General features: G+C 43.9%; 1 protein-coding gene across 2 annotated transcripts; it reads right to left on the bottom strand.

The window, feature by feature from the left end:
• Positions 1-21,877: 21,877 nt before the first annotated feature.
• LOC122053746 (transcription factor TRY-like) lies at positions 21,878-22,851 on the bottom strand. Of its 2 annotated transcripts, none has more exons than XM_042615726.1 (3): positions 22,494-22,851; positions 22,334-22,424; positions 21,878-22,260 (listed from the first exon to the last, which is right to left on the bottom strand). In XM_042615726.1, the coding sequence occupies exons 1-3, from the start codon at positions 22,540-22,542 to the stop codon at positions 22,161-22,163; spliced, it is 240 nt and encodes a 79-aa protein (XP_042471660.1). In that variant the 5' UTR covers positions 22,543-22,851; the 3' UTR covers positions 21,878-22,160. The 2 variants fall into 2 exon arrangements, with proteins under 2 accessions (XP_042471660.1, XP_042471661.1); XM_042615727.1 differs by having other exon boundaries at positions 22,334-22,421; positions 22,494-22,825.
• Positions 22,852-27,545: the final 4,694 nt, after the last annotated feature.

The following is a 27,545-nucleotide window of genomic DNA, read 5'->3' as shown; positions in this document are numbered from 1 at the left end:
ATCCTTATGAGCTCCTCTTGGGGACATTCTCAACCTAGATTACTAGGACACAGTTTCCTTCTATAATCAACAACACACACTATAAGTGATATCATTTCCCAACTTATCGAGCTTATTGATTTATCGAACTAAATCTCACCCATTGATAAATTAAAGAAATAAATATCAAATATATGTGCTTGTTATTATATTAGGATTAAGAGCATACACTTCCATAATAACTGAGGTCTTTGTTCCTTTATAAAGTCAGTATAAAAGAAACGACCTCTAATGGTCATACTCAATACACTCTAAGTGTACTAGTGTAATTATATAGTTAAGATAAACTAATACCTAATTACACTACGACCTTCCAATGGTTTGTTCCTTTCCATCTTGGTCGTGAGCTACTGTTTATAATTTATAAGGTACTGATAACATGATCCTCTGTGTGTGATACCACACACCATATTATCTACAATATAAATTAATTGAACAACTTCATTTATCATAAATGTAGACATTTGACCAATGTGATTCTTATTTCTAGATAAATGTTTATACCAAAAACTAGGCTTTTAGTATACATCCTAACAGGGGAGAGCACTAACCAATGTAGAAGTTGCATGTCGACTTATCCAATAGGCAATAGAGTTGGGAGAATATGACATACAGTATCAGCCGCGCACCGCCATTAAGGCGCAAGCCTTAGCAGATTTCTTAACAGAAATTCATCATACCAACTCTGAAAAAACCTGGAAGGTCTATGTGGATGGATCGGCTAATCACCAGGGTAGCGGGGTTGAGATCTTGGTAATATCTCCCCAAGGAGATATACTCCAATTAGCGGTTCGATTAAATTTCTGAGCCACGAACAATGGAGCAGAATATGAGGCTTTGTTGGCAGGACTACAAGCAGCCCGACACGTAGGGGCAGTCCGGGTAATCATTTATTTAGATTCACAGTTGGTGACTCAGCAAGTGACAGGCAACTTTATGATAAATTGTGATAAATTACAAGTGTACCGGGAATCCTATGAGAAGATGAAGGAGGAATTCATAGAGGTCACTGTAACCAAGATACCCAGGTCAGAAAATGAGAGGGCAGATGAGCTAGCAAAGATGGCCAGTTCCTTAACTACTTGGGTGTTGGATCGGTCAACGACACAGACTTTTCTGATAGCTCAGATAGATCTGCAAAATAATAGAGAAACAACTATTGATTGGTGGGTGCCCATGATCAATTATCTCAGACAAGAAATCTTACCGACTGACCCAGAAGAATCACGATTGATAAGAAAATAGGCCCATGCTTATGTCATGATTGGAGATCATCTCTACAAGAGGTCTTTCTCTAGACCCTTACTCAAATGCTTGGGTATGGAGGAGGCCGACCAAGCCTTGCGAGAAATACATCTGGGATGCTGTGTTAATCATGTTGGTGGTCGGACATTATCTCGCAAGGTACTCCTGGCCGGGTATTTCTGGCCTACTTTACAGAGAGACGCTCATAAGTTGGTGAATACATGCTTGTCTTGCCAGAGACATCAAAATTTAACACATCAGCCCATAGCTTTGTTAAGAACGTCTATAGTCTCATGTCCTTTCGATCAATGGGGCATGGATATTGTGGGACCATTTCCCATGGCACCAGGTCAAAGGCGTTTCTTATTGGTGGCAGTGGATTATTTTTCTAAGTGGGTAGAAGCAAAAGTCTTGGCCCGGATCACAGAAGATGTTGTCATTCAATTTCTATGGAGGAACATTCTTTGCAGATTCGGTATTCCACACAAACTGGTGTCAGACAATGGAAGGCAATTTCAAGGACAAAAAATCCAGACCTGGTGCAAAGGGTTTGGCATAACACAGGCCTTCACTTCGGTAGCATATCCACAAAGCAATGGTTAGACCGAGGTAGTCAACAGAGAAATGGTACGAGGTCTGAAGGTTAAGCTGGATCATGTGGGAGGCAATTAGGTGGAAGAGCTGTCAAGCATTCTGTGGGCATATCGTACAGCACCTCGGGAAAGTACAGGTCTGACACGATTCCACCTGGTTTATGGTAATGAAGCAATCGTACCCATAGAAATCGGAGTGCCCTCTGTCAGGAGGACATTATATGATGAAGAAAACACAGAACGGAGGTTGGCTGAGCTAGATCTTATTAGCGAAACCTGGGACAGAACGGCGGCTTGGCTGGAGGCCTATCGACAAAGAATGAGACAAAATTATAACAGAAGAGTGATTCCTTGATTCTTTGGAGAAGGAGATCTGGTCTGGAAGTAAATCAAGCCAGTGGGGGGCGTGACCAAGCTAGCACCTCAGTGGGACGGGCCTTACAAAGTCATCAAAAAAGTTAGCGTCCGGAGCTTATTATTTACAAGATGATCGAGGCAAGAAGTTAGAGCGACCATGGAGCGCTAACTACTTGAGACCTTACAGAGTCTGAAGGAGTGTATAAAGAAGAGTAAGCCGGGCTGTGAGCTGAGCTGTCGCCTGATTGACAGACCGGGTAAAAGGTAGATCGGAGAGAGCGATGCGGGGGTATGAGAGTAGAAATTGTATGTCCTAATATTCCTTTCGGTCAACTAAACAATTTTGGAAAAAATAAGTTTAGAATGTAAGTGGGAAAATAGCAAAGTACTTTACAAGAGATTTCTATTATATACAAGTAGTTAAGGAAAGATCACTTGAAAGGTGCAAAAAATTCATCTGGGATCTCTTTAAGGATCCGGTCGTGATCTAAAAATTCAGGAGGCAAAATTGACTTCAAATAGTCTTGCTCATAAAGATGGCGCAGAGCCCCGCCCGCCTTGTAGATAACAGACGTGGAGAAACACTGTCCAGCCTGTGTACAGAATTCCGGAGAACACAGATACAGAGCACGGTTCTGTTGACAGCGATCGTTCTCTCCATCTTTGTAAATAGCCAGGGCTGTTGATACTCCTTCTGCAGTAGCCCGAGCTTGGGACAGTTCATTCTGGGTGGCGGCCAGTTCTGCTGCTTGGGAGGTTAATTGGGCCTCCTGGAATTTCAACTTCTTGCCTTGCTCCTGCGCTAGAGTCTCGGCAGCACGCAACTTTTGAGCTAATTGGTCCATAGCTCGTTGATGCTCTAAAGCTTGTTGATCTATACTCTACTGGTGCACAGTATCGACTCGACTTTGCTCTTCCTTGAGACCTTTAAGTTCATGGTTGGCCCGCGCTAGGGATACTTCCAGACTGTTCTTCTTTTTGGTCAGATCTTTTATCTCGGTCTGCAAAGCATGGGTAGCTTGGGCAGGATCACTCAGTTGTAGCTCTAGGTCAGCCACCTTGTCTCGCAACATCTTATTCTGATAATGAATAGCGTGGAAGGAATTGTTCACTTCCATAGACTCTGCACAAGCCTGGGACATACAGGAAATATCTGATAAGAGCGGGAAAGATAACAGTTGGGAAATCTTCAAAGTTTACCTTGATATACAGCTCTGAGAATTTGTCCATCTGGGCCGGGGGAGGCAAGGAGTTCATGTGCTGCATGCTCTCTTCCCATAAAGTGGCCAGACGACCTTTTATCCTGAGGGAGCGGTGGGAACATCTGCTCGTGACCATAACCTCTCCTCAGAAGGGACAGTGGTACAATAACAGTAATGAGTAAGTGGGGGTGGTTCTGAGGGCCCAGCGGCTGAGCCAAGAGGAACTGAGGGCCCAGCAGTTGAGCCAGAAGGAGCTGAAGGAGTCTCCTGAGAAGGTTCTGGTGGTGGGGTAGCTGGTGAAGGGCGTTCTGAGGGGTCAACTTCATCGCCCTGAGGTTGCTGCGATGTGGAGGGTTGAGCCAACGGAGGCTCGACCTGAGTATCGGACGGAGTAGGGGGATCATTTACCTGGCTCGGGATAGGAGGCGGAGTCACAGTAGGAGGTGGAGGAGAGGCAGCTGCGACTGGAGGAGGAGAAGGGATAGAGGATGGGCCTGAGTCAGACACAGGATGAGGAGCTCAGCGTCGACGTCTCTGAGACAGCGGCTGGCTATCCGAGTCAGAATCATCGGAAGGCGGCCGAGCCCTGCATCTAGTGTAAGAAGGGGCATCCTGGCTCAAGCGGTCATTTGCGGAGCGGGCCTGGAGAGCTGCTTGAGAAGCTTCCCTGAAAGCAGGGCTTGCGTAGGAAACGTGGCCTGATCTTCTACCAAGGCCCAGACCCGGGATATAAGTAGTTTGAGGGTTAACCGATCGAAGAGCGGTCGGGGTACAGGGCCGGGCTGTACGTGTGGCCCGGGGGCGAACAGGGGTGGCCGGCCGGGGTGGACGCGCAGTCCGCAGGTGAGTTGGGCGAGCCAAGGAGGCAGGTCGGACACTAGAAGACCCTCGTCAAGTAGGTCGGGGTGGAGGATTGGTCGGGGAATCCCCACCGATTGAAGTCGAAGATGAGTGGGAGAATGCTCTTTTCTGCAAGACAACTCGGCCATGCCTCATTATTTCCATATCGCTCAGAGGGAGAGGCTGAACCTCCGAAGCGTGAGTCAAAACTTCAGCTATACAGGATAGAGTAGGAAGTCAGCAATAGTATGAAAAAACAAATGCTTATGAAATGACAACAGAATTAAAAGGAAGGCTTACCCAAGGAATGAGGTGTCTCAGGGGTAAGATAACTTAGGTGGAAATAAGCTAACAACTCTTCAGATAAGAGACGTGTCAAATTCAGCTGCCAGCCGACTAAACGAGACGAGGCTTCTATGTAAGAGGTATCAAGTTGAAATTCCCCTAGTTCTGGAGACGGGGGAAGTAACAGTTGCCATCGCAAGGGCCACTCCACCTCGTGAGGAAAGATAATGAAGAAAAATTTGTTCCTCTAGCTCGGGTCGGAAGGCGGAAGGGATGAGAAAAAAGCAGTTCGAAGACGGGGCTGAAAACGGAATGTGCCCTCTTCCTGGCGCCTGAGGGTGAAGAAGCAATGGAATAAGTGGGCGGACCACGATAGTTCACACACACCACATAGCACTACAAAGCCACAGAGGATCCTTATAGAGTTGGGGGTCAGTTGTCCCAGGGGAATCCGGAAGTAGCGGCATATGTCGGAAAAGAAAGGGTGGAGAGGAAGACGAAGGCCAACCACAAATTGCTCTTTAAAGAAAGTGCAATATCCATGGGGAGGATCAAAAAATCGATGTATCCCAGTAGGAATGACCACATGCGCGTTATCCCCGACGTCGTAGGTATAGCGCAGGTCATCCCAGTCCAATTCATCGAAAGTGGATGAACCAGGGTAGTGCACCGCCGCCAAAGAAGGAAGAAAAGAGGGGGACGCCATGAGAAAAGAAATGGAAGGAAAGAAAAGAGCGCGGAGCTAGCAATACAAAAGCAAATGTTCGCGAAGGATACTAGACTCCAGTGGAAGGAACAAGAAGACGGGCCAAGCCTATGGGCGAAGCTTGAGGAGATTATTTATAGCCGCCAGGCAGAGGGGCAGTTTCGTCAGACTATCATCCATCGGAGCAAAATAATTGGCGGGAGCAAAGAGAACCGACGGATCTTCCTTGAAAATAATGCCCAAGGGTACATTTGGAAAAGTACCGACACGAAGTACGAGGAGACGGATCTCAGGAAAAGACGCAACAGTTGCCTTATAGAAAAAGGCCTTCACATTCCCAGTATGGGCTTAACTGTTAATTAATTTCTCGGTCTGAAGTTATTCTGACCTGGTTACAGATGAAAGAATAGATTGGAATAGGATCGAGCTGGGGTGGTTAGCAAAGGAGAGCAAGTCGAACAGGTCGGGATATAAACGCAGATCGGGCAAGTGGTTAAGCTGAGTTAAGTGGTCCACAGAAGAAAGGAAAATAGGTCAGAGTAAAATGGGTGTTCCAGATCTGGGTCAAAGAGGACCAGATAGAAAGCCAAAGCGCATGTTCGCATGGTTGCGGATCATATCGGTCAAAAGATATATGGCGCAACTGATAAGAAGGCTAACCTAACATACCATCAGAGAAAATTAAGGAGCAAGGGTCATGCCATGTCATAGGAGGGACAAATAGTGCAAAGAAAAGGCAAATCCATGATTACACAGCAAATAGTTCGAGTTAAAGTTTAAAAGTTTAACAACTTCAGGTGTACATTATAAATTCAACATCAAGAACCACATCCAAGATCATCGTTAGCAGGGGGCCCAGGGGGGCAGGAAGTAGAATCGGCCGGAGGCTCAGGAAGGAGGAATAAGTTGTCATCATCCTTGAATGTGGGAAGCGACCCTTCTGGAATCTCTCTCATAAGGCGATCGGTATCTAAGAAGTCCTCTGAGGGGGCAACATGAAGTAGATTCTGCTCAAACATTTGTCGAGCTCCGCCACCCGCACCACAGTAGATCATGAAATTCATCAAACCCCCTATCTTCCTCAAGAAGAAGGGGGAGGAGACGTACGCTTGCTTGTACGCTCGTAGACGACCCACTTCTCCCGCTTGGTACTCAATCAGCTTTGCCCGGACCTTATCCGTATCAGCTCGGGCCTTTTTCGCATCAGCTTGAGCCAAAGTCAAATTTTGCTGAACCTGAGAAACATTTTCTTGAGCTTTTAGAAGGTCGGCCTGCATTGATTTAATGGTCGCTTGGCTGGCCTCCCATTGGCTGCGAAGGGACTTCTCCCGATCTGAACTAGAGGCCAGTTGACCCTGGACATCAGTTAAAGTCTTTTGAAGGGCCTCTCGGGTCTCTTGCAGACCCGTCAGCTGAGCATCCTTGGCGTCTAGCTCCACCACCAGAGATCGACGCCTCTCCACTTTAGAGGCCAATTTTGACTCGCTTGTTTGCAGAGCCGCTTCCAAGTTCTTTATCTTGTCAAAGGCCGCATGAGAAATGTTGCGGGTAGACTCTGCAGACTCCCTAATCAATCGAAGATAATGCGCTAGGTCTCTAGGAGTCGGGTTGAGGGGATCACGGGGAGTTAGTGGCAGCTCTAACTCCTCGAGACGAGCCTTTAATACTTCATTCTCCCTCTGTAAGCAGGAGGCGTACTGGATGACACTTAGGTTGGCGGAGCAGACCTATGTTAGATATCAGAAGAAAAATTATAAAAGATTTCAGCAGAGGAGCATGGAGATAAGAAGACTTACAGAAACAATCTGGTAAGCCGCTTGATCTAGCCCCATCATCGAGGGATTCTTCCAAAACTTCTGATTGTTTGAGCGCCAGGAAGCTGCTAAATCGCCCTCTAATTCAACCAGGGCAATCAGAGGAGGAGCCTCTTCTGAAGTTCCTTCGGCAGCGCCAGGCTCTGTGGAAGAAGGTAGGCGCCAAGAGTCAGTAAACGAATACTTCTTGCGAATCTTCCTTTGAGACCTAGAAGCAGAGGCGGGAGCAGCTAAAGGAAGGGAGGCAGATTGAGTTGCAGAACTCGCGGGCTGATCCATTGAAGGAAGGGGTAGTTGCCTGGGAGAGGAGGCTGTAGCAAGAAAAGAGACCTGATCGGAAGTTATAGCCCGACCGGGGGTCGGGGCAGATATCTGGGGCGACATAACGGGAACCTCTGGCCCCAAATTAATCTCCCGATCGGGAGTAGCGACTCTGATTTCCAAAGAGGGAAAGGTGGCGGATGAGCAACGGCTCGAAGAAAGAGGTGGAGGCGATGCCTGAGTTGCTGGAGTAACATTCTTCCTTTTACGCTAGAGCTTTAGACGTTTGGCTGGCGGGGGAGAGGCAGCCCGCTCTTCCTTAACCCGCTCTGCTGTGGCTAGGTCCTCTACCACAATGGCCGAGTCCTCCACAGGAGTCACATTCAGAGGGAGGGCCGAAGAAGTTTCCTCCTGGATCGGCGCAAGGGGGCCTAGCTATGAAGCAGAAGGAGCAGACCGGGAGACAGAAGGGCCAGACTGGGAAGAAGCTGCCAAACCCTGTTTAAGCTCTACACTTAAAGTTCTCAAGTAGGAGATAGATTGGCGTTTTACGTCTGAGGAGTACGCTCGGAGCATGGCAGCCTCTGCAATAAAAAAGAAAGATACCTCAGTTAGCGAAGAGTAGCGGAGAGGAAAACGGGGTCTTACCAAACGGAGCCCCTATGTCCGCCCGAACGAGGCTAAGCCCAAACAAATACAGAAAGTCTTCCAACAGTAATATAGAAAAGTTAACACTCACGCCTTGGAGTTTTTCTGAAGCGGCGTTACAGGAAGGCTGTTGTTGATGTACAGGGAGGTTGGAAGGGATGTCTGAGCTCCACTAGGTCAGCCCGACCAGGGGCTTGGGGAATCTAACAAAGAAGAAACGGGATTCTCACCCCTTGTTGGAAGAGGACATGTCAGAAAAAAACTTATAGCCAGGCCTAACCTGTACCATAAACACTCCTGGCTCTGAACGCTTGAAAGAATAAAAATGATGGAAAAAGTTGAGTGGTCAGGGGAAGTTGGTATACGCGACAAAGAATGACAGTGCCACAAACCGCTTTGAAGAAGTTGGGAGCAAATTGAGAGATGCAGATGCCGAAGTATTCGCTCAGGGAGGAAATGAAAGGATGGATGGGAAAACGAAGGCCTCCTAAAATCTGGTCTCTAAAAATGGTTATGAAACCTTCCGGAGGGCTGGCGGGGTGTTCATGGGGCGCAGGAACTCTAAGTTCGTAATCACCACTAAGTCGAAGTTCCGATCGAATCATAGATAGGTCATGATCATCTATATCAGAAATAAAGCAAGAATACCAAAGGGCGGTCTTACCGTCAACCATTATCAAGGTAAGGAGGGTTGGAGAAGAGATCAGTCGAGAGGGAGAGGAGCACTCGGCGTGAATAGGCTAGAGGGGGAAGGGCTGGACACCAGAGATGGCGAAGCAACGCGGAGACGAGGGCAGTCGAAAAGCTCAAGGCAATGATTGCGGACTGCCTTTAGGGTTTATAAAGAGAGTGTTCCTAGGGAATATCAAAAAGAGATGTCGAGTATCTTTTTGGATAAAGCGCTTAAAGCCGTCCGATAGCAGAGAGACACGCTCTTATGGGAAATCGTGTACAAAAAAGAGTGGCGTTGGTGGCGTCATCCTGCATAAGAAATAAAGGCATGGGATAGGTGTCGATCTCCTAGGAAGCGTATTAATGATTGACATGATAAGGAAATCATGAGATGAAGCGGGAGTACGGAAACACTTACCACGCGATTTTCTCTGGAACCGGCAAAGAAAAGTGGCGGGAAAGAAATTCAGATGCGGCGAGGCCAAGGCTAAGTAGGGTTCTAATATTGTTATCCTCCCAACACAACTGATGGTATATTTCTTGATGGCAGACGAAGTTGAAGCTCTTCAAGTAATTCCGGGTCGGGAGATCACCCCCCAGGTCGGCAACATCTATCCTGGTCGGGAGATCACCCCCCAGATCTGCAACGTCTATCTTGGTCGGGATATCCCTTCCCAGTCGGTTGTCCCAGACTCTCGCCCCAGTGCGAGTTATAAGTGAGCAAGGCTCTCACGCCCAACGACCTTCCTGGTCGGCTGTCCCAGACTCTCGCCCCAGTGCGAGTTATAAGTGAGCAAGGCTCTCACGCCCAACGACCTTCCTGGTCGGCTGTCCCAGACTCTCGCCCCAGTGCGAGTTATAAGTGAGCATGGCTCTCATGTCGAACGACCTTCCCGGTCATCTGTCCCAGACTCTCGCCCCAGTGCGAGTTATAAGTGAGTATGGCTCTCACGCCCAACGACCTTCCCGGTCGGTTGTCCCAGACTCTCGCCCCAGTGCGAGTTATAAATGAGCATAGCTCTCACGCCCAACGACCTTCCCGGTCGGCTGTCCCAGACTCTCGCCCCAGTGCGAGTTATAAGTGAGCATGGCTCTCACGCCCAACGACCTTCCCGGTCGGCTGTCCCAGACTCTCGCCCCAGTGCGAGTTATAAGTGAGCAAGACTCTCACGTCCAACGACCTTCCCGATTGGCTGTCCCAGACTCTCGCCCCAGTGTGAGTTATAAGTGAGCAAGGCTCTCACGCCCAACGACCTTCCTGGTCGGCTGTCCCAGACTCTCGCCCCAGTGCGAGTTATAAGTGAGCATGGCTCTCAAGCCAAACAACCTTCCCGGTCGGCTGTCCCAGAGTCTCGCCCCAGTGCGAGTTATAAGTGAGCAAGACTCTCACACCCAACGACCTTCCTGGTCGGCTGTCCCAAACTCTCGCCCCAGTGCGAGTTATAAGTGAGCAAGACTCTCACGCCCAACGACCTTCCCAGTCGACTGTCCCAGACTCTCGCCCCAGTGTGAGTTATAAGTGGGCAAGGCTCTCACGCCCAACGACCTTCCCGATCGACTGTCCCAGACTCTCGCCCCAGTGCAAGTTATAAGTGAGCATGACTCTTACGGCCAACGACCTTCCCGGTCGGTTGTCCCAGACTCTTGCCCCAGTGCGAGTTATAAGTGAGCAAGGCTCTCACGCCCAACGACCTTCCAGGTCGGCTGTCCCAGACTCTCGCCCCAGTGCGAGTTATAAGTGAGCAAGGCTCTCATGCCCAACGACCTTCCTGGTCGGCTGTCCCAGACTCTCGCCCCAGTGCGAGTTATAAGTGAGCATGACTCTCACGCCCAACGACATTCCCGGTCGATTGTCCCAGACTCTCGCCCCAGTGCGAGTTATAAGTGAGCAAGGCTCTCACACCCAACGACCTTCCCAGTCGGCTATCCCAAACTCTCGCCCCAGTGCGAGTTATAAGTGAGCAGGGTTCTCATGACCAACGACCTTCTCGGTCGGACAATGATTTTTTCGATCAGTATTCCGTATACCCACCGACACAAAATGCAGCAAGCCATGTTATCACGTCGGACCGGTTAGTAAGCCATATTGCAGGAATTCTAGCTAAACATGAAATTTTGCAGGCATATCCGCAAATCACAGATATGTCTCAAGCATCTCATTTGCGGTGGCCAAAGAATCATATGTTAGGAGGTGAGATGAAAAGGGGGTAAGTAGATTGTTTTTATTATTTTTGCTATGTTTAGCTAGAATTATTAAAGAAACGCAGGAGTTCTATAAAAACGCGATGATACATGAGCAATATAGTGAATAGCTACAGCAAGAATGGAAGGCAGAAGACAAGTTTTGTTTCATTAAAATAGGAAGTACATTCTTCAGAGGTTTTAATTGTTGCCCGATACAGAGGCGGGACCCTTTTCTCCCAAATGGGCCTGTGCTCGAAGCAGCTCTACCCGGACACTTTCAAGAGTGTGCCTCAATTGACAGATGGTCTCGTCCTTTTGTCGGCTCTCTTCTTTCAGCAGAGTCAGTTCATCCTCATGCTTTATCTTCAAATACATGATATGATGGATTTGACTCTGGAAAATTGCTTGAGCTTTCATCTTGAGGGTTGTCTCAGCCCGAGTTCGGTATTTGGCTGCTTGCTAGAGCTCTTCCATTTCCCGATGGAGGGAGGTTTGTAGATCCCTGCTCAGGGTCATATCACGTAAGGCTTTTTCCTTAAGGGCTAGCTGGTGACGTATGGAAGATAGCTCAGCGGGCTCCATAGGTTAGAAAGGGATCGCAAGGAGACAGGAGACACAGATACATGCGTGGTGACAAGGAGACATGAACCTTTTATAAGGAAAAAGAAGGTGAAGAGATTTCCTCAGAATTCGAGGTGGCGCTTGGAAAATCGGACGACATTTATAAAGGGCAAGTGCGCTTAGAAGTTGAAGAGTCAACATAAGCATAAAAGGAAATCATTCATCTCCTAGGAAGACAGATCAGCAGAGGAGGTGACAACCGGGTCAGGCAACACAAAGATTGGGGTCTAGTCAGTCGGACTAGAACCTCCTTCGACTATACTTGAGGGGGAGGCTTGTGATACAGTGCATGTTTTGTGAGGTCGGTATGATGATGTGGTTATAAGTCAATACCACAAGAGGGTCAGGAGTCAAGCTGACTCGGAGGTCAGGAAGGTCAGAAGTCAAGCCTCCGTGGTTAGTCAGCAGTCAAGCTGATGTGGAGAGCAGGAAGGTCAAAAGTCAAGCTTACGTGGCCAAAGTCAAAGTCTCAGCTGACGGGGCGGTCAAAGGAGGGGATTATAAGACTAGCTCTGATAGTGGGCAATAAATGGGCCCGCGGACCAGATATAGCTAAGGATTGAGACTACAAGTTAATTAAAGGTCTGGACACAGACCTGACATGCAGGTCGGGACATCCAAGCCAAGGATCACAGGTCTAGCACAGACCCAGCGTGCAGGTCGGGACATCCAAGCCAAGGATCACAGGTCTGGCACAGACCTGGCATATAGGTCGGGACATCCAAGCCAAGGATCGCAGGTCGGGATATAGACCTGGCGAATAGGTCGGAACGTACAAGCCGTGGGTAACAAGTATACCAGCAGGTCTGGACACAGGTCTGGCGTGCAAGTCGGGATATCCAAGCCAAGGATCACAGGTCTGGCACAGACCCAGCGTGCAGGTCGGGACATCCAAGACAAGGATCACAGGTCTAGCATAGACCTGGCGTGCAGGTCGGGACATCCAAGCCAAGGATCACAGGTCTGGCACAGACCCAGTGTGCAGGTTGAGACATCCAAGCCAAGGATCACAGGTCTGGCACAGACCTAGCGTGCAGGTCGGGACATCCAAGCCAAGGATCACAGGTCTGGCACAGACCTGGCGTGTAGGTCGGGACGTACAAGCCAGGGATAGCAGCGAATAGTAAACGGGTCGGGATGTACAATCCATGAATAGCAAAATAGTAAACAGGTCAGAACATAGATCTAGCTGGCAGATCGGGATGTAGAGACCGTAAATCACAGATGACAAAGGTGGGTCGGAATGCAAGCTTAACACACAGACCGGGACATACAAGTCAGGGATAATAGTATATAAAAGCAGGGCGGGTACAGATCTCGGAAGGCAAACTTGGCGTCCAGACGCTACAAGACGAACAAGCCAAGGAATCGTAACCGCTTATAAGAGAATGTCAGAGAATAATCAACATGTCAAGGAATATTCTTACAGTCAGGGCTCATTACCCCCTTTTGATTACGTCGCCAACCTATGAAAAGGTGCCACCTATCATCCACCTCCAGACAAAGCCTGACAGCCGACATTCCCTGACATCCGTCAGACCCAGAAACTTCTGTTGCAGTATAAAAAGGGAGGCTTTGTCCTTTGCGCAGGTACGCTCACTCGTCATTTCTCACTAGTCTTTACTTTTCGTCCTTTCTCTGTGATTTCTGGGGAAAAAGTACCTGACTTGAGCGTCGGAGGGGGTCTGACCCGGGGACTTTTTCCCTAGTTTCTGGTCTTTAACGACTGGTGGACTCGTCTGAGTGTGCGCAGAGCGACAGCGTCATCGTCCTGGTCATCTCTCTCCGTCGGCCGCCCGTGTGAGCCTTTCTAGGATGGTACTTGGTAGATTCAACTCTTCAGCGACTTTCCGTCAACTTTCCGCACAACAAGGCCCGCCTTCATCCAACTCAGCTTCCGGACGGGATCAGGTATCAAAACAAGAGTCCCTGTAGAATTGAAGATCAACAGACCTAGGGGTTATTAGTTTGAAGGTATGTTTGCTAAAGGCCTACTGCATAGCAGCATTAGGAAAGCGTTGATCAGTGGGAGGTAATGGGCAGGATAATGGTATGGACGATCCTTCGCCCGATTCACGAACTTTTTATTTCTTCCTATTTGATAGCAAATAAAAAAATTTGCAAGAGAAATTGCAGAGCAACAGAGAAGGCATGGAAGATTATGCAAGAAAATGCAGAGAATGCAGAGAATGCAATGCATGAGTACAATGCAATGCGCCACACAAAAATACACAACACACATTAGCAATCAAAGCTTAGAGGCAATAACCAAGGAGAAAATGAGAAAAGTGTGAAGAAAGTACTTAGGGTTTTGAGTATGCATTGTGTGCGAGCGACGCGGAGATGAGGAAGAAGGAGCTGCCTCGTTCGTCGAGAGAGGAGGAACGGAAGTGGGAGAGAGATGGAAGACCGCCCTTCGCTGGAGAAGACCGTCAGAGAGGACGGCTAATGCAGCCGGGAGAATCGCCCAGGCTAGGGCACAGATTGAGGCGAAAGGAAAAAGAGAGAAAGTGAGAGTGGACTTAGGTCAACAGTGACTTAAGGCGGGTTTTAAATTCCCAATCGATCGACCGATCGATTGAGAACAAGTGAATCGATCGGTCGATCAATTCACGAAGCCTCTGTGAAAATCGAAAATTCGACTCAATCGATCCACCGATCGATTGAGACGCTCTGAATCGATCCATTGATCGATTCAAATGCTCTCTGTGAATATCGAAAATGCGTATCAATCGATCTATCGATCGATTGAGACGCGCTGAATCGATCCATTGATCGATTCAGATGCTCTCTGTGGTGAAATGCAAGTCACCCAATCGATTGACCGATCGATTGGGAGTTATGATATTACTGCATTTCTGAAACACTTTCAGATCCAAGTTTCGGAAATGCACAAATAATTATACACTTCTCTAAAAATCATGAAATTTTGTGTAGACACTATATATGTCTCATATTATCAAGGAAAAATAAAGTTTGACAAAAATGGACTCTTATTAGCTAGGATTTACACAAGATTGAGAGTTGTTGAAAACTTTAATATTTTGGTAAGTTCATATATAATTATTTGATAATAATTCCCATCCAAAGATAAACTTCAACAAGGGTTTCAAAAATAAGTTTTACAGGTATTTCAAATTAAAATTTCCAATCATAATCATAGAGCTAAGTGTACATGAGTTGTACACTTGTTTTTCCTATGATTGGCCCAAAGCAAGGTAGGATTAATGTTACTAGATGTCATATTAGCTCAAGGTAATGTATCATGACTAACATGTTGAACCAAAAATATCATCCTAATCATCTCACATAATGTCTAATTGAAGAAGTACACAAGCAAGGCATCTTAGGCCTATTGTGAGATGCAATGAGGTAAGTTCTTAATGAGATATGAGATCATGTAATGTTATACTCACTATTCTACAAAACACATACCAAGTTCATTCCTAAGTAAGGTAAATTCCGCTTCAGGTAGTGGTTTGGTAAATATGTCGGCAAGATTTGACTTAGAATCAACATAATTTAGTATAATGTCTCCTCTTGCCACATGATCCCTAATGAAGTGATGTTTCACTTCAATGTGCTTTGTTCTAGAGTGATGCACCGAATTTTTGGTTAAGTTAATGGTAATAACATTATCACACAATACCTTAACTTTGGAATAGTGAAGCTCATAATCTTCTAAAGTATGCATCATCCAAAGTAATTGAGTCACACAACTACCCATAGCTACATATTCAGCCTCGGTGGTAGACAAAGCGACAAAAGGTTGCTTTCGACTACTCCAACTTACTAGGGAGGATCCAAGAAATTGACATCCACCACTAGTACTTTCCCTATCTAATTTGCAACCCGTATAATCAGAATCGGAGTATCCAATCAAATCAAAATTTCGAGTCCTAGGGTACCAAAGACCTACATTGAGGGTACTCTTGATGTATCTCAAAATTCTCTTTACCGCCACTAAATGAGATTCCTTGGCACATGATTGGTATCTTGCACACATACTGACCGCAAAGAGTATATCCGGTCTACTAGCGGTTAGGTATAACAAACTACCAATCATGGCCACATCTCTAACTATTTGATCAATAGGATGATCTTGATGATGTCTTACGGTCCTCAAGGTTATGGAATCATCATCTTTGGGAGGATCATTGTCTACATTATTTCTTTCATCATCCGAACCATCTCTTCCTCCCCCTTGATCAATACCCCCTAAATGTAGATTTTGTATTTCTTGAGTAATAGCTTGATTTTGTTCAATTATATCCTTATCAATAGATGATTTCCTAGGGTAAATACTAGTAGACTCATCAAACTCAACATTAGATGATTCTTCAACCGTTTGAGTCTTTTTGTTGTATACTCTATATCCTCTACTAGTAGATGAGTATCCAACTAGAATTCCCTCATTGGACTTGGCCTCAAATTTTCCTAAGTCATCTTTAGTATTAAGAATATAAACCTTACAACCAAAGACTTTAAAATAGTAAATTGTAGGAATTTTACCATTCCATAGTTCAAAAGGTGTTTTCCCTAAAAACTTATGAATCAAGACACGATTTTGAATGTAACAAGCGGTACTAACCACTTTGGCCCACAAATAGCTTGGTAAGGAATATGCATTGAGCATGGTTCTAGCTGCCTCTTGTAAAGCTCGATTCTTCCTCTCCACTACACCATTTTGTTGAGGTGTTCTTGAACAAGAGAATTCATGCTTATAGTCATTTTCTAGACAAAACTTAGAAAAGTTCAAATTCTCAAACTCTCCACCATGATCACTCCTAATTTTATCAATTTTGAAGTTCTTTTCGTTTTCTACCCTCTTGGTAAACCCTATAATTGTTTTTAAAGTTCCCCCCTTATGTTTCAAAAAATAAACTCAAGTATATCTAGAGTAATCATCTACTATCACCAAACAATATTTGTTACCTACCAAGGACGGTGTTCTATGACAATCAAAAAGATCCAAAATACAATAATTCTAACGGAAATGAAGTGCTAGTTAAGGTTTTACCTTTGTGTGATGACCTTGATTGCTTACCTTCTTGGCATGCATCGCACAATTTGTCCTTGATGTACTTGATCTTTGGTAGTCCCTTTACTAGCTCCATCTTGGCTATGTTCCTCATATTGATATGCTCAAGTCTTCTATGTCATAGTCATCCTTCCTCTTCTTTTGATATCAAACACTTAATAGAGGGGTTAGAAGCATATGAAAGATCAACATAATAAAGATTTGCCTTTCTAAATCCTTTTAACACAACATTTTCAAGATTTTTGTGTTTAACTAAACACTTATCGGGGTGAAACTCTACATTATATCTGGCATCACATAATTGGCTAACACTAAGCAAATTAGACTCCATATTTTTAACCAATAAGATGTTATGAATAATAATTGTGGGTGATACCTCAATTATACTTTTACCTATAATCTTGAGCTTCCCACTATTCCCAAATGATACCGTTCCTATCTTTATATAATTTATTGTGGAGAACTTGCTCACATCACCGGTCATATGTCTTGAGCAACCGCTATCCACAATCCACATACTCACATCCTTCTTCTCTTCTACCTAAACAACATAAAACACACAACTCTTTGGTACTCATGCACTTGATTCGGAAATATCATTCAAATATTTCTTAGGCACTCAAGCTTGTCTTACCTTTCCTTTAGGATCCTTCTTAACATTGTTCCTAAGTGCATCATTTCTAGTACCATTGATTAGAGACATGTATGCAACTTCCTTTTCCTTAGGTCTATATCCTATTCTGGCTTTGTTGTAAACGGCTCTTTGGTCTCTAATGATCATATCTAAATATTTGAATCCATTTGTGAACTTCTCTAGACATGCTCTTAACTCAATTACGTCATTTTTCAATTTTTCATTTTCTTCTTTGAGCATGCTTGACTCACTAGATGAACATGTATCATTTTTAATGGACTTAAGCTTTCCCTTCAAGGTCTTCACCTTAGATTGTGATTTAACAAAAGCATTTTTGAGATGAGCAATATTTTTATAAAGAAATTCTATTTTAGGAGATTCTTTTACCTCATCATCACTTGAAGATGATTCATTACTTGACTCTCCTTCATTTGATGAATCCTCTTTACTTGACCCTTCTTTTTGACTTGACTCTTCTTTGTTTTCTTCAAATGTCATAAATGTCATATGTCGGGTCACATGACATAATTCATCCTCATCCGATGAGTCAACGTTTGGTGTATCTCATGTAGCTTGAGCCACCATGGCTTCCTTCTTCTTTTTCTCCTTCTTCTTCTCCTTTTCCTCTTTCTTCCTCAATTCCGGACAATTTGACATGATGTGTCCTTTCTTGTTACATCCATAACAAATGATATTAGTGTTAAAACTTGAACTTTGACTACTTTTACCTTTTAACGGTTGAAACATTTTCTTCACATCCTTTCTCGTAAATTTCCTTGATCTTCCCATCATCTTCTTGACATAATGTGCCACTTTACTTGCCGACATTTCATCATCACTATCCGATGATTCTTGCTCGGATTCGGATGATGAGGATTTCATCTTCTTTTCTTTCTTCTTTTTCTTTTCCTTCTTTTCTACAATAAGAGCCATACCTTTCTCTTTTGAAACCACATTAGCTTGTTCATGAAGTTCAAACTCGCAAAATAATTCATCAAGCTTAACTAAAGAAAGATCTCTAAAAACCTTATATGCATCAACCATTGATGCCCATAAGGTGGTTCTAGGAAAGGATTGGAGAACATACCTTACTAGGTCTCGATTGTCAATTTTCTCACCTATTACATGAAGTTCATTTACTATCTCCTTGAATCTACCGTGCATTTGACTCACGGTCTCATTGGTCTTCATAGTGAAGGTTTGAAGTTGCCCCAACAAGAGATCTCTCTTGGCCCTCCTTGATTTGCTTGATCCTTCATTCAACTCAATGAGTTTTTCCCAAAGCTCCTTGACGGAATTGAATGGTTCTACTTTGCTTAGTTGCTCCTTTGAGAGTCCACATTGTAGGGTTGCTGTGGCCTTTGCATTTGCTTGGGCCTTCTTTGCCATCTCCTTTGTCCAATCCTTGGTTGGAAGAGGTGCTCCCGATCCGTCTTTTGGTTTCTCAAATCCATTTACAACACTAAATCAATTTTCAATATCATTCATTAAATAATATTCCATCCTACTTTTCCAATATGCAAAATCGTTGCCATCAAAGAAAGGTGGTCGAGCGATGTTATATCCCTCTTGAAACGTCATCTTAATGCTTCGGTTGACGATAAGTTCTTCCGATGCGTTCCTTGCTCTGATACCAATTGATAGGACCTTTGTGTTTGGCTAGAGGGGGGGTGAATAGCCTTTCTTCGATTTTTCACCTACAATTTATTAGCGGAAGCAAAATAGAAAGAAATGAAAAGCAAGAAAACAAGAGAGCAATGCTAACTCCTTGGTTTACTTGGTCTCCACCTCCTTGAGGTGACTAATCCATGGCACACACCCACACGATCAAGCTCCAATATGAACTTCTCCTTCTCATTATCACAAATGAAGGTGGAGAAACCTTTACAAGGGTTATCTCTTCCTCTTACAAGATGAGATCTCGGTTTAGGAGGAAGAGACTCAAATCTTTTTCTTTGAAACCACTTGGAGAGCTCACTTTTTGCTTAGCACAATGAGTATACAAGATGGTATTTTGCTACAGTTGTTTTTCCCTTTTTATATGTATTTGTAAGTAGTCGTTTCTCACATAACCGTCGTCTTCGATCGATTGAGCACATCTCCAATCGATTCAAATATAGCCGTTGAGCATCGTTACGATCAATTGGGCCAACACTGGATCGATTCAGTCAATTCAATCGATCGACCGATCGATTGGTTACCTCCAATTGATCGGCTGATCGATTCAAAGTCGCACTGCTCCTTCGTGCAGAAACCTTGTGAATCGATCGACCGATCGATTGGGTGTACCCAATCGATCGGCTGATCGATCCAGGTTTGCACTGTGCTCTTGCGCAAAACATGTGAATCGATCGCCCGATCGATTGGATTACTCCAATCGATCAGCTGATCGATCCAAGTTCATTCTGTGCTCTTGTGCAAAGGTTGTCAATCGATCGGCTGATCGATTCAGCAGTATTCTGTTTAGTTTTGCACCTCAATCGATTTACCAATCGATTGCTTGCTGGTTTCCCAACCAACACCTCGTGCCAGATAAACGCATCCCTGGACTTTCTTGCCAAGACTCCGGTCCTCGATCTCCTTGGACTTTTCTTGCCTTACACCCGGTCTTCTGACCTGCAAGGACTTTCTCATGCAAAACTTGCAGCACACGTTAGATCCAAACGTATTAACCTAAACTTAAATAGCTGTCAACACATTGAAAACACCCAAGACATGATTGCACCAACACTTCCTACATTTCTCTTTCACTAGCCTTTAACATTTCATATAATTGTTAATATTCATGTGTTGATATTTCACCTATATTAGAATAATCAACTGCATTCATCGTATCGTGAACTATTGATTATATTGCAATATCATTAGTTGATGATTCCCTAATAACAGTTGTACTAGATAACGAACCACTAGAAAGGTCCAATTGGTTCAAACAAATAAGGTTCTCCATGACAATACCAATTATAGTAATTTGGGACAAAATTATTTCTATATATATGTACTTTCATGATATCCTCATCACATAAGGCTCTATTTCTATATTTGGAATAATTACACGGACATCGTAACTCGGTATCATTTATACATACTGGATGACTCTTATTAAATTTCACAAATTGTTCAACTTCAGCAATAAAATCATTCTAATAAATTTATTATCTAATCGATTATACATCCAAGCTTTGTTCATATATATTGTTATCTAATGAGAATATAATTTCATACAATTTATTACAAAGTACAGTTGCTAAAACTATTAAATTAAGAATTAAAAATTATTTTAGATGTAAATATACCAACACTAAACTAATAAAATGACTATATCATTATGCATCTAAATTTATCTATATAAAATAGCATATAGATGATGTTTAATAAATTATACCTGAAAATGTGTAGTTCAATCGAAGAAGAACATCAAATGTAATATACTACAAAATAAAAAAAATAGCTAAAATTAATCACAAACGATAATAAGCTAGGACGACAAATTCATGGCAGGACCAAGCTAGCGAATGCAGACTCACGATCGACAAAGCTAGCACTCGGATAAGCTATCGGTCGACCACGTGCTAGTCGTGGTGAAGCCGACAGCTGCGGCCAACAAGTGGCGGCCGACCACACTGCCATACACGGCCAACAGCTGTCAGCCACCCAACCAGTGTGCTGGCGGCCAGCAAAGAAGCCAGCTGGGTGCTATCGGGTGCTAGTGGCCGTCATAGCTGTCAGCCAAGTGTTGGCGGCCGGCACAACCGCTAGCCTAATGATAGCGGTCGGCTCAACCGCCAGCCTCGTGCTAGTGGCCAGCACAACCACCAATAGCAGTTTGGAGGTCGACGTGGCCGCCAACCACTTGATGGTGGTCGGCACAACCACCAACCCCATGCTGTGTCGGTCGCTAGTCGACAATTGGGAAGAGGGAGAGAGGGGACGAAGAGACTTATGGAGAATCGTCGAAGTGCTAGAAATTTGGGGAGAAGAAGTCGAAATCGCGTGTGAGGAAAAGGAAATCGGAACAGTACCCTAATTTTAATTGGACTTACTGGCGGATCCATTGGAGATTATCGACAGAAACATTGTTCTGTCGGTAAGTCTCTTTAATATTACTAATAAAATCTATATTCCGTTGATAATTATATTTGATATTACCGGCGGAATAACAATTCCGTCGGTAATTCCAAATTATGCGGGCATGAATCAAATTATACCAGCTATTACTAATAGAATTTGATTTCCATTGGAAATTTTATTTGATATTACCAGCGGAATTTTTTTTCCGACGGTGACCCTAAGCAGCCTAACGGAAATTAAATTTTTGAAAATTAAATTCTGTTAATAATTACCGATAAAATTTTATTTCGGTTAAGATTTTTATCAGTAATTCTGATTTTTTTTTTTTATAATATACGATTTCGGTTTTTGTGATTTTCGACGATGAGATAAAGTGATTACTTTCAACGGTCTGGAAGAGATCTTTGCTTATAAGATAGAGAAATATTTGCTTTCCCTGGGTAGTGAGTTGTCACGTATATCCGAACTAACCAAAGCTGTTTTTTTTAATCATTTTTTTGAAAATGTGGCTACGATAGAAAACGGGAACGAATGCAGACAACGCAAGGGGGTAAAAGCGATTTAAAGGCCACGGGCAATCCCAACATTGTGTACGGAAAATTGCCTTTAATTAACTTGTTGCCCACCTGATAAAACGGACAACATTTTGGCCGGCAGCAAAGAATGAAATGAAGCAGGATTAGAAAGACAGCACTAAATTTTGTTAAAAATACATCCACTGTTGAGCATTAATTAGTTAAAACCCCACTGGTTTTAATTTGGTCGATCCATGAATTCTCATCGGCTTAGATAATTCAAATAAAGCTCGTCCAGTAATTGCATGCTCAAGTAAAACAACAAACCAACAAACAAACGGATCTTACATCCTAAACAAAAAAAAGAAAAAAAGAAAAAAGAAAAAGATATATTATCATTCTTAATTAGCGAGCTAGCTATGCGCGAGTAGTTTAGTAAGTAGCAAAGCCGTCTTCACGGTGCCTCATGATCCAGAACCTCTCTATCTCTTCAGCTTTTCGACCCGGAATGCGACCTGCTATCAGATCCCACCTGCAAAACAAGCTCAATTATTCTTTCATTCCAAACAGAGTGGGAAATGGAGCCATGAGCTAATCACCGCTACCTGTCGCCGACGAGGCGATACATTCGGAAGATGAGGTCTTCCTCCTGCTTAGTCATGTTGACGAACTCCCACTCCGCGCTGCTCACCTCTGCTGCAGCCTCACGGATCAGTACTTTGTGTGAGCTAGCGATATGATTGAGCGGACAGAGAAGAAGCTCACCTTCGGAGCCGTTGGACAATTTTCGCTGCTTCTTGCGGCGGCCGTCCATGGCTTATGGCTTGAGGAGGTGCATGCATAGGATCGAGAGGAGAGGTGTGCGGTAGCTGGAGAATATATAGCCCGGGGAGGGGGAAAAAAAGTAGGTGGGAAAAAAAAGGCAGAGAGAGATCGGTGCAGGCTTGAACAAAGAAGGAAATGGGGATTAAGTATAGAGCGGAGGGAGGGAAGCAAGGGAGGGAAAGAACGGCAGGTGAGTGCGGAGGACGCGACAAGGTAGCGCAGCCAGCGGCCAATGACCTGCCCTCGCTCGGCGTCTCAGCTGACGAGTAGTTGTCAATTTTGTTGGCCTTTGTTTTTTCTCCATATTGGTAGCATCGTCCTCCATTTATTTTTATTTTTATTCTTAGTAATTCATGTATTTAATTTTTTACAATCTAATTAATCCGGTAGGTAATTGATCCGACTATATAATTAAATTAAAAATATAAATCAGTACGGACGGTCTAATATCATAAAAAATGTGAACGGTATGATATACTTTAGATTAAATTATTAATTATGATTTTTTTTTTGATAGGGAGTTTGTCGAATTATGATTGATCTAATTTAGTCATGCCTTAATCATGCCTTCAAAGAAGTCCGAGACATTAGAAGGGATAAGGGATAAGGCATGGGCAGAGCCACATGGATTAATTAAAATCATGAGTCGCATAAATTATTAGGTTTGTCCGACGCTGAGAGCTAGCTAGTCAAGCTCTTAAACACTTCTTTGCATCCTTATCCTATATATATTCATGACTCATTTTCATGGGTCTGGATCTCCAACATATTTCAAGGCATCCGATTTATTTTTGAAAATCGGAATACTCAAAAGGACGTCTGAGCGTCCGAATTTATGAGGATGGACCCCTGAATATACAAGATAAAAATGTGCAAATTAAATTTTTGTTTGATATATATATTTGATAATGCGGTGTCGAATCTAAATTAATTAAATATTAAATAAGATTATCCACAACATGGCATCTCTAACGGCGTAAGTTTGGTTGTGGTCCCATAAAAAAAATAATAACAGAGAGAATAAGGAGCTCTCCCATTGGATGCACTTATAGCTGTGGTTGCTATATACCTATCGGCCCATATATTGCAATTACCTGGATTGACGCTTGGACTAGCCTTTGTACGGATCTACCTGACCCAACGCTAACACCTAAAATAATAAGTTAACCAATTGCAACTCGCAGTTTTATCCTGAATCTATCGAGGTAAAGGGGCACTGCAGCTTTCCAGTTTCAAGAGATGTGATACCCATGGGTAGGAGGCTCACGTGGATAGGATTCCAACGCCCTGGCTGGCACCCTTCCACACTCTCCTCTGTTTGCTCCACGCCAAACCCACCTTCCTCTTCCTTTTCTCGTGAAATTTCAACTATCTCCAGCCGCCTCCGTTAGCCGACCTACCTTCCCTCATTGGTAGTCCACTCCTCTCCTTTCCCCTTCTCTTTCTTTCTCTCCTCCAATTGTAAGGAATAAGGACCACTAGGTATTTCCTTATTTTTCTAAACCTGCCTTCTGTACTCGAACGAGGTCATTACTCATATGGTAAAAGATGAAATCGCTCGTCCCCAGCGCCTTCGTCGCATCTGACCCAAGGCCATCACGAGGGAGGTAAATCACAGTATTTTGAACGAGCATATGACAGGTGGGGTGAGTTGCACAGGGACCGGGGATTTACGCCCCGACTACCCTGAGTTTCGACCCCACGACCTCATGTGGCAAGCATCCCACCATATACCAACTCGAATGACCTGTGGGGTCGAACGAGGTCATTACTCGCACCATGATAGAGGTGTCCAAAATAAATTCAACCCATCAATTATCAAATCCCATTTGATCAAAAAAAAAAAAAAAAAATTAAGTTCAGATTAAAGATTTTCTAATTCAGATTGATTTGGATTAGAGGTTTTTGATTGGTTTATTTTCTAATTGGATTCGGATCAGATTAATCTAAATTTAAGATTTATAGATTTTTTATTAAATTAAAATTTATTTTAAAATTATTTTATGCACATAAATAAATATAGTATAACAACCATAATATCTATAAAATAGTGAGATAAAAGGGAAACAAAATAATAATAAAAAAATATATTTTTTTTTCAAATTGGGTGAGTTAGATTGGTTATTCGTGTTATTCGAGTTCGAGTTCGAGTTCGGATTTAGAATTTTCAAGATGAGTTTGGATTCAAATCAGGTTTAGGTTGAAATCCTTTTTTGATAACCGATCTGTTGAATATATGTAAATGGAAAAGAGGTAAAAGAGGACAAATGCTCCATTATGAATGGAATTTTAGTTCCACATTGAGAGTTTCAAAGTATATTGGTTGGTTTATATTGATTCACATGCATTGATGATATGAACATATGCATGGGGAGAGGCTCTCTTTCATGCCTAGATACACAAGAGGTGCAAATCCAAGGTCCGGATTGCTCTGAACCAAGTTGACTTGTCTGTGAGCATGACCGTTAGCCATTGTATTCTGGGAAATAGACTTGTGTGCGAGCATGACCTGTCTATATAAAGAGAGATCACGGTCTTAAGCAGATACATGGGCACCAATCCTTGGTAGGAATCACGGTTAGCCATTGTTCAAGAAAGCTACTGCGTCCATCATAGGCCTCAGTCCGCTCTGTCGCTCGAATGCTCGATCATTCTACCCGCTCAAAAGCTCTAGCCGATCGGCAACTTTGCCTGATCAACCACTCAGCCAGATCTGATGTTCGACCCACTCAGCTACTCTGTCCACTTAATGACTCGACTGCACTGCCTAGTCGGCTGATTTGCTCATTCGGCCACACTACCTAGTCGATCGATCTGCCCGATCGGTCACTCGGTCAAATCTGCGACTTTACCACCCTACTCACTCGGCTACTTTGTGCCACTCGGCCTGATCAGCCACTCTGTTGTGCTGGTTGCTAGGAAGCTATTCCCGATCGACGACTCTGCACCACTCGTCCATTAAGACTTGGCGTTCAGCGAACTCCATTACTCGACCTCTCAGTCGCCTGAATGTTGGACCCACTCGGTCGATTTGTTAGCTCTACTACTTGGCTGCTCTGCTTCACTGCTCGCTCGGTCGATTTGCTTGCTCGACCGATCTACCAACTCTATCACTTAGCGGCTCTACTTCACTGTCTGCTCAGCTGATTTGTTCTCTCGGTCGCTCTACCTGCTCGGCCACTGTGCACTCAGCATTTGATAGAAATCAATTTTTACTAGCAGTATGAGATTATCAGTTCAGATTATCTCGATAGATAAATTAAATTAAATTTGATGTATTTAAATTTGATTAATTTTTTAAAATCCATATTATTCAACACGATGTTCAACTCGACTTGTGTTAGAGTGTATACTAAAAGTCTAGCTTTTTGTATAAACATTTAAGAATCACATTGGTCAAATGTCTACATTTATATGCTAAGTGTAGTTGTTCAATTAATTTATATTGTAGATAATATGGTGTGTGGTGTCACACACAGAAGATCATGTTATCGGTTCTTTATAAATTATAAACAGTGCTCACGACTAATATGGAAAGGAACAAACCATTGGAATAGTCGTAGTGTAATTAGGCATTAGTTTATCTTGACTAATATATTACACTAGTACACTCTGAGTATAGTGAGTAGGACCATTTAAGGTAAGTTCTTTTTATACTGACTTAATAAAAGAACAAGACCTTAGTTATTATGGAAGTGTGTGCTCTTAATCCTAATATAATAACAAGTACATATATTTAGTATTTATTTCTTTGACTTATCAAAGGGTGAGATTTAGCTCGATAAATCAATATGCCCAATAAGTTGGGAAATGATATTACTTATAGTGTGTGTTGTTGATTATAGAAGGAATCTGTGTCCTAGAAATATAGGTTGATAATGTCCCCAAGAGGAGCTCATAATGATTGTCATTGTTGGTGCAACCTTAGGTCAAGGTTGACCTGGTTGACCTGACTCGAGTTGACCTGACTCGAGTTGTATTTTGATGTTTGACGATGTTTTGACGAGAAGAGAAGTTCTATTCTTGATGTTTGACAAGAATAGATGTTTGGGAGATTGTTGGTGCAACCGTAGGTCAAGGTTGACCTGGTTGACCTGATTCGGTGAAAAGTCCAAGTATGGAGACTTGGCACTGGAAAAGTCCAAGTACGGAGACTTGGCACGGGGAAAAGTCCAAGCAGGTAGCTTGGCACACGAAAAGTCCAAGTATGGAGACTTGGCACGGGAAAAGTCCAAGCAGGTAGCTTTGCACGCGGAAAGTCCAAGTATGGAGACTTGGCACGGGAAAGTCCAAATAGGGAGGCAGGGTAAAAGTCCCGGTGAGTGAAGTCAGCAATGGAGAAGTCCTAGTGAGTGAAGTCAGCAAGGGAAATCCCGGTGAGTGAAGCCGTGAAAATCCTAGTGAGTGAAGCTAGTGAAAGTGGAAGTCCGGTGAGTGAAGCTGCATTCGGAAAGTCCCGTGAGTGAAGTCGGCGCTGAAGTCCCGTGAGTGAAGCCAGCATTGAAAATCGGTGAGTGAAGCGTGAAACCCTAGTGAGTGAAGCTAGGTGAAAGTCCCGTGAGTGAAGCCGGCGAGGAAAATCCAGATGGATCAAGGGTGATCGTGGACATCCGGTGTTGAGAAGGTCAAGTAGGTCGAGGAGTGACCGGATACTTGACATAAAGAGGAAAGTCCAAGTGGGTCAAAGGATTGACCGGACACTTGGTAGGGAGTCTTAGCAGTCAAGGAGTGACCGGATGCTAAGCATGATGTACCAACAGGTCAAGGTTGACCGGATGTTGGTTTGGGAGACTTGGGACTTGGTTTGGGCAAAACCAAGCTCGATCGGTCACCGCATCGATCCAAAGGATACGCTGGTATTTGATCGGTCTCACGACCGATCGATAACAAACGAAGGCACGACGATTCGTGAGCTGCCGATCGGTCCGGGACCGATCAAGATGGATCCCGATCGTCCGCAAGACCGATCAGCGATATCTCGATCGGTCCGCC

Source organism: Zingiber officinale, chromosome 3A (assembly GCF_018446385.1).
Source record: "Zingiber officinale cultivar Zhangliang chromosome 3A, Zo_v1.1, whole genome shotgun sequence".
NCBI lineage: Eukaryota > Viridiplantae > Streptophyta > Magnoliopsida > Zingiberales > Zingiberaceae > Zingiber > Zingiber officinale.
The sequence above is the reverse complement of the archived record's forward strand: the minus strand, read 5'-3'. Positions and strand labels throughout refer to the sequence as shown.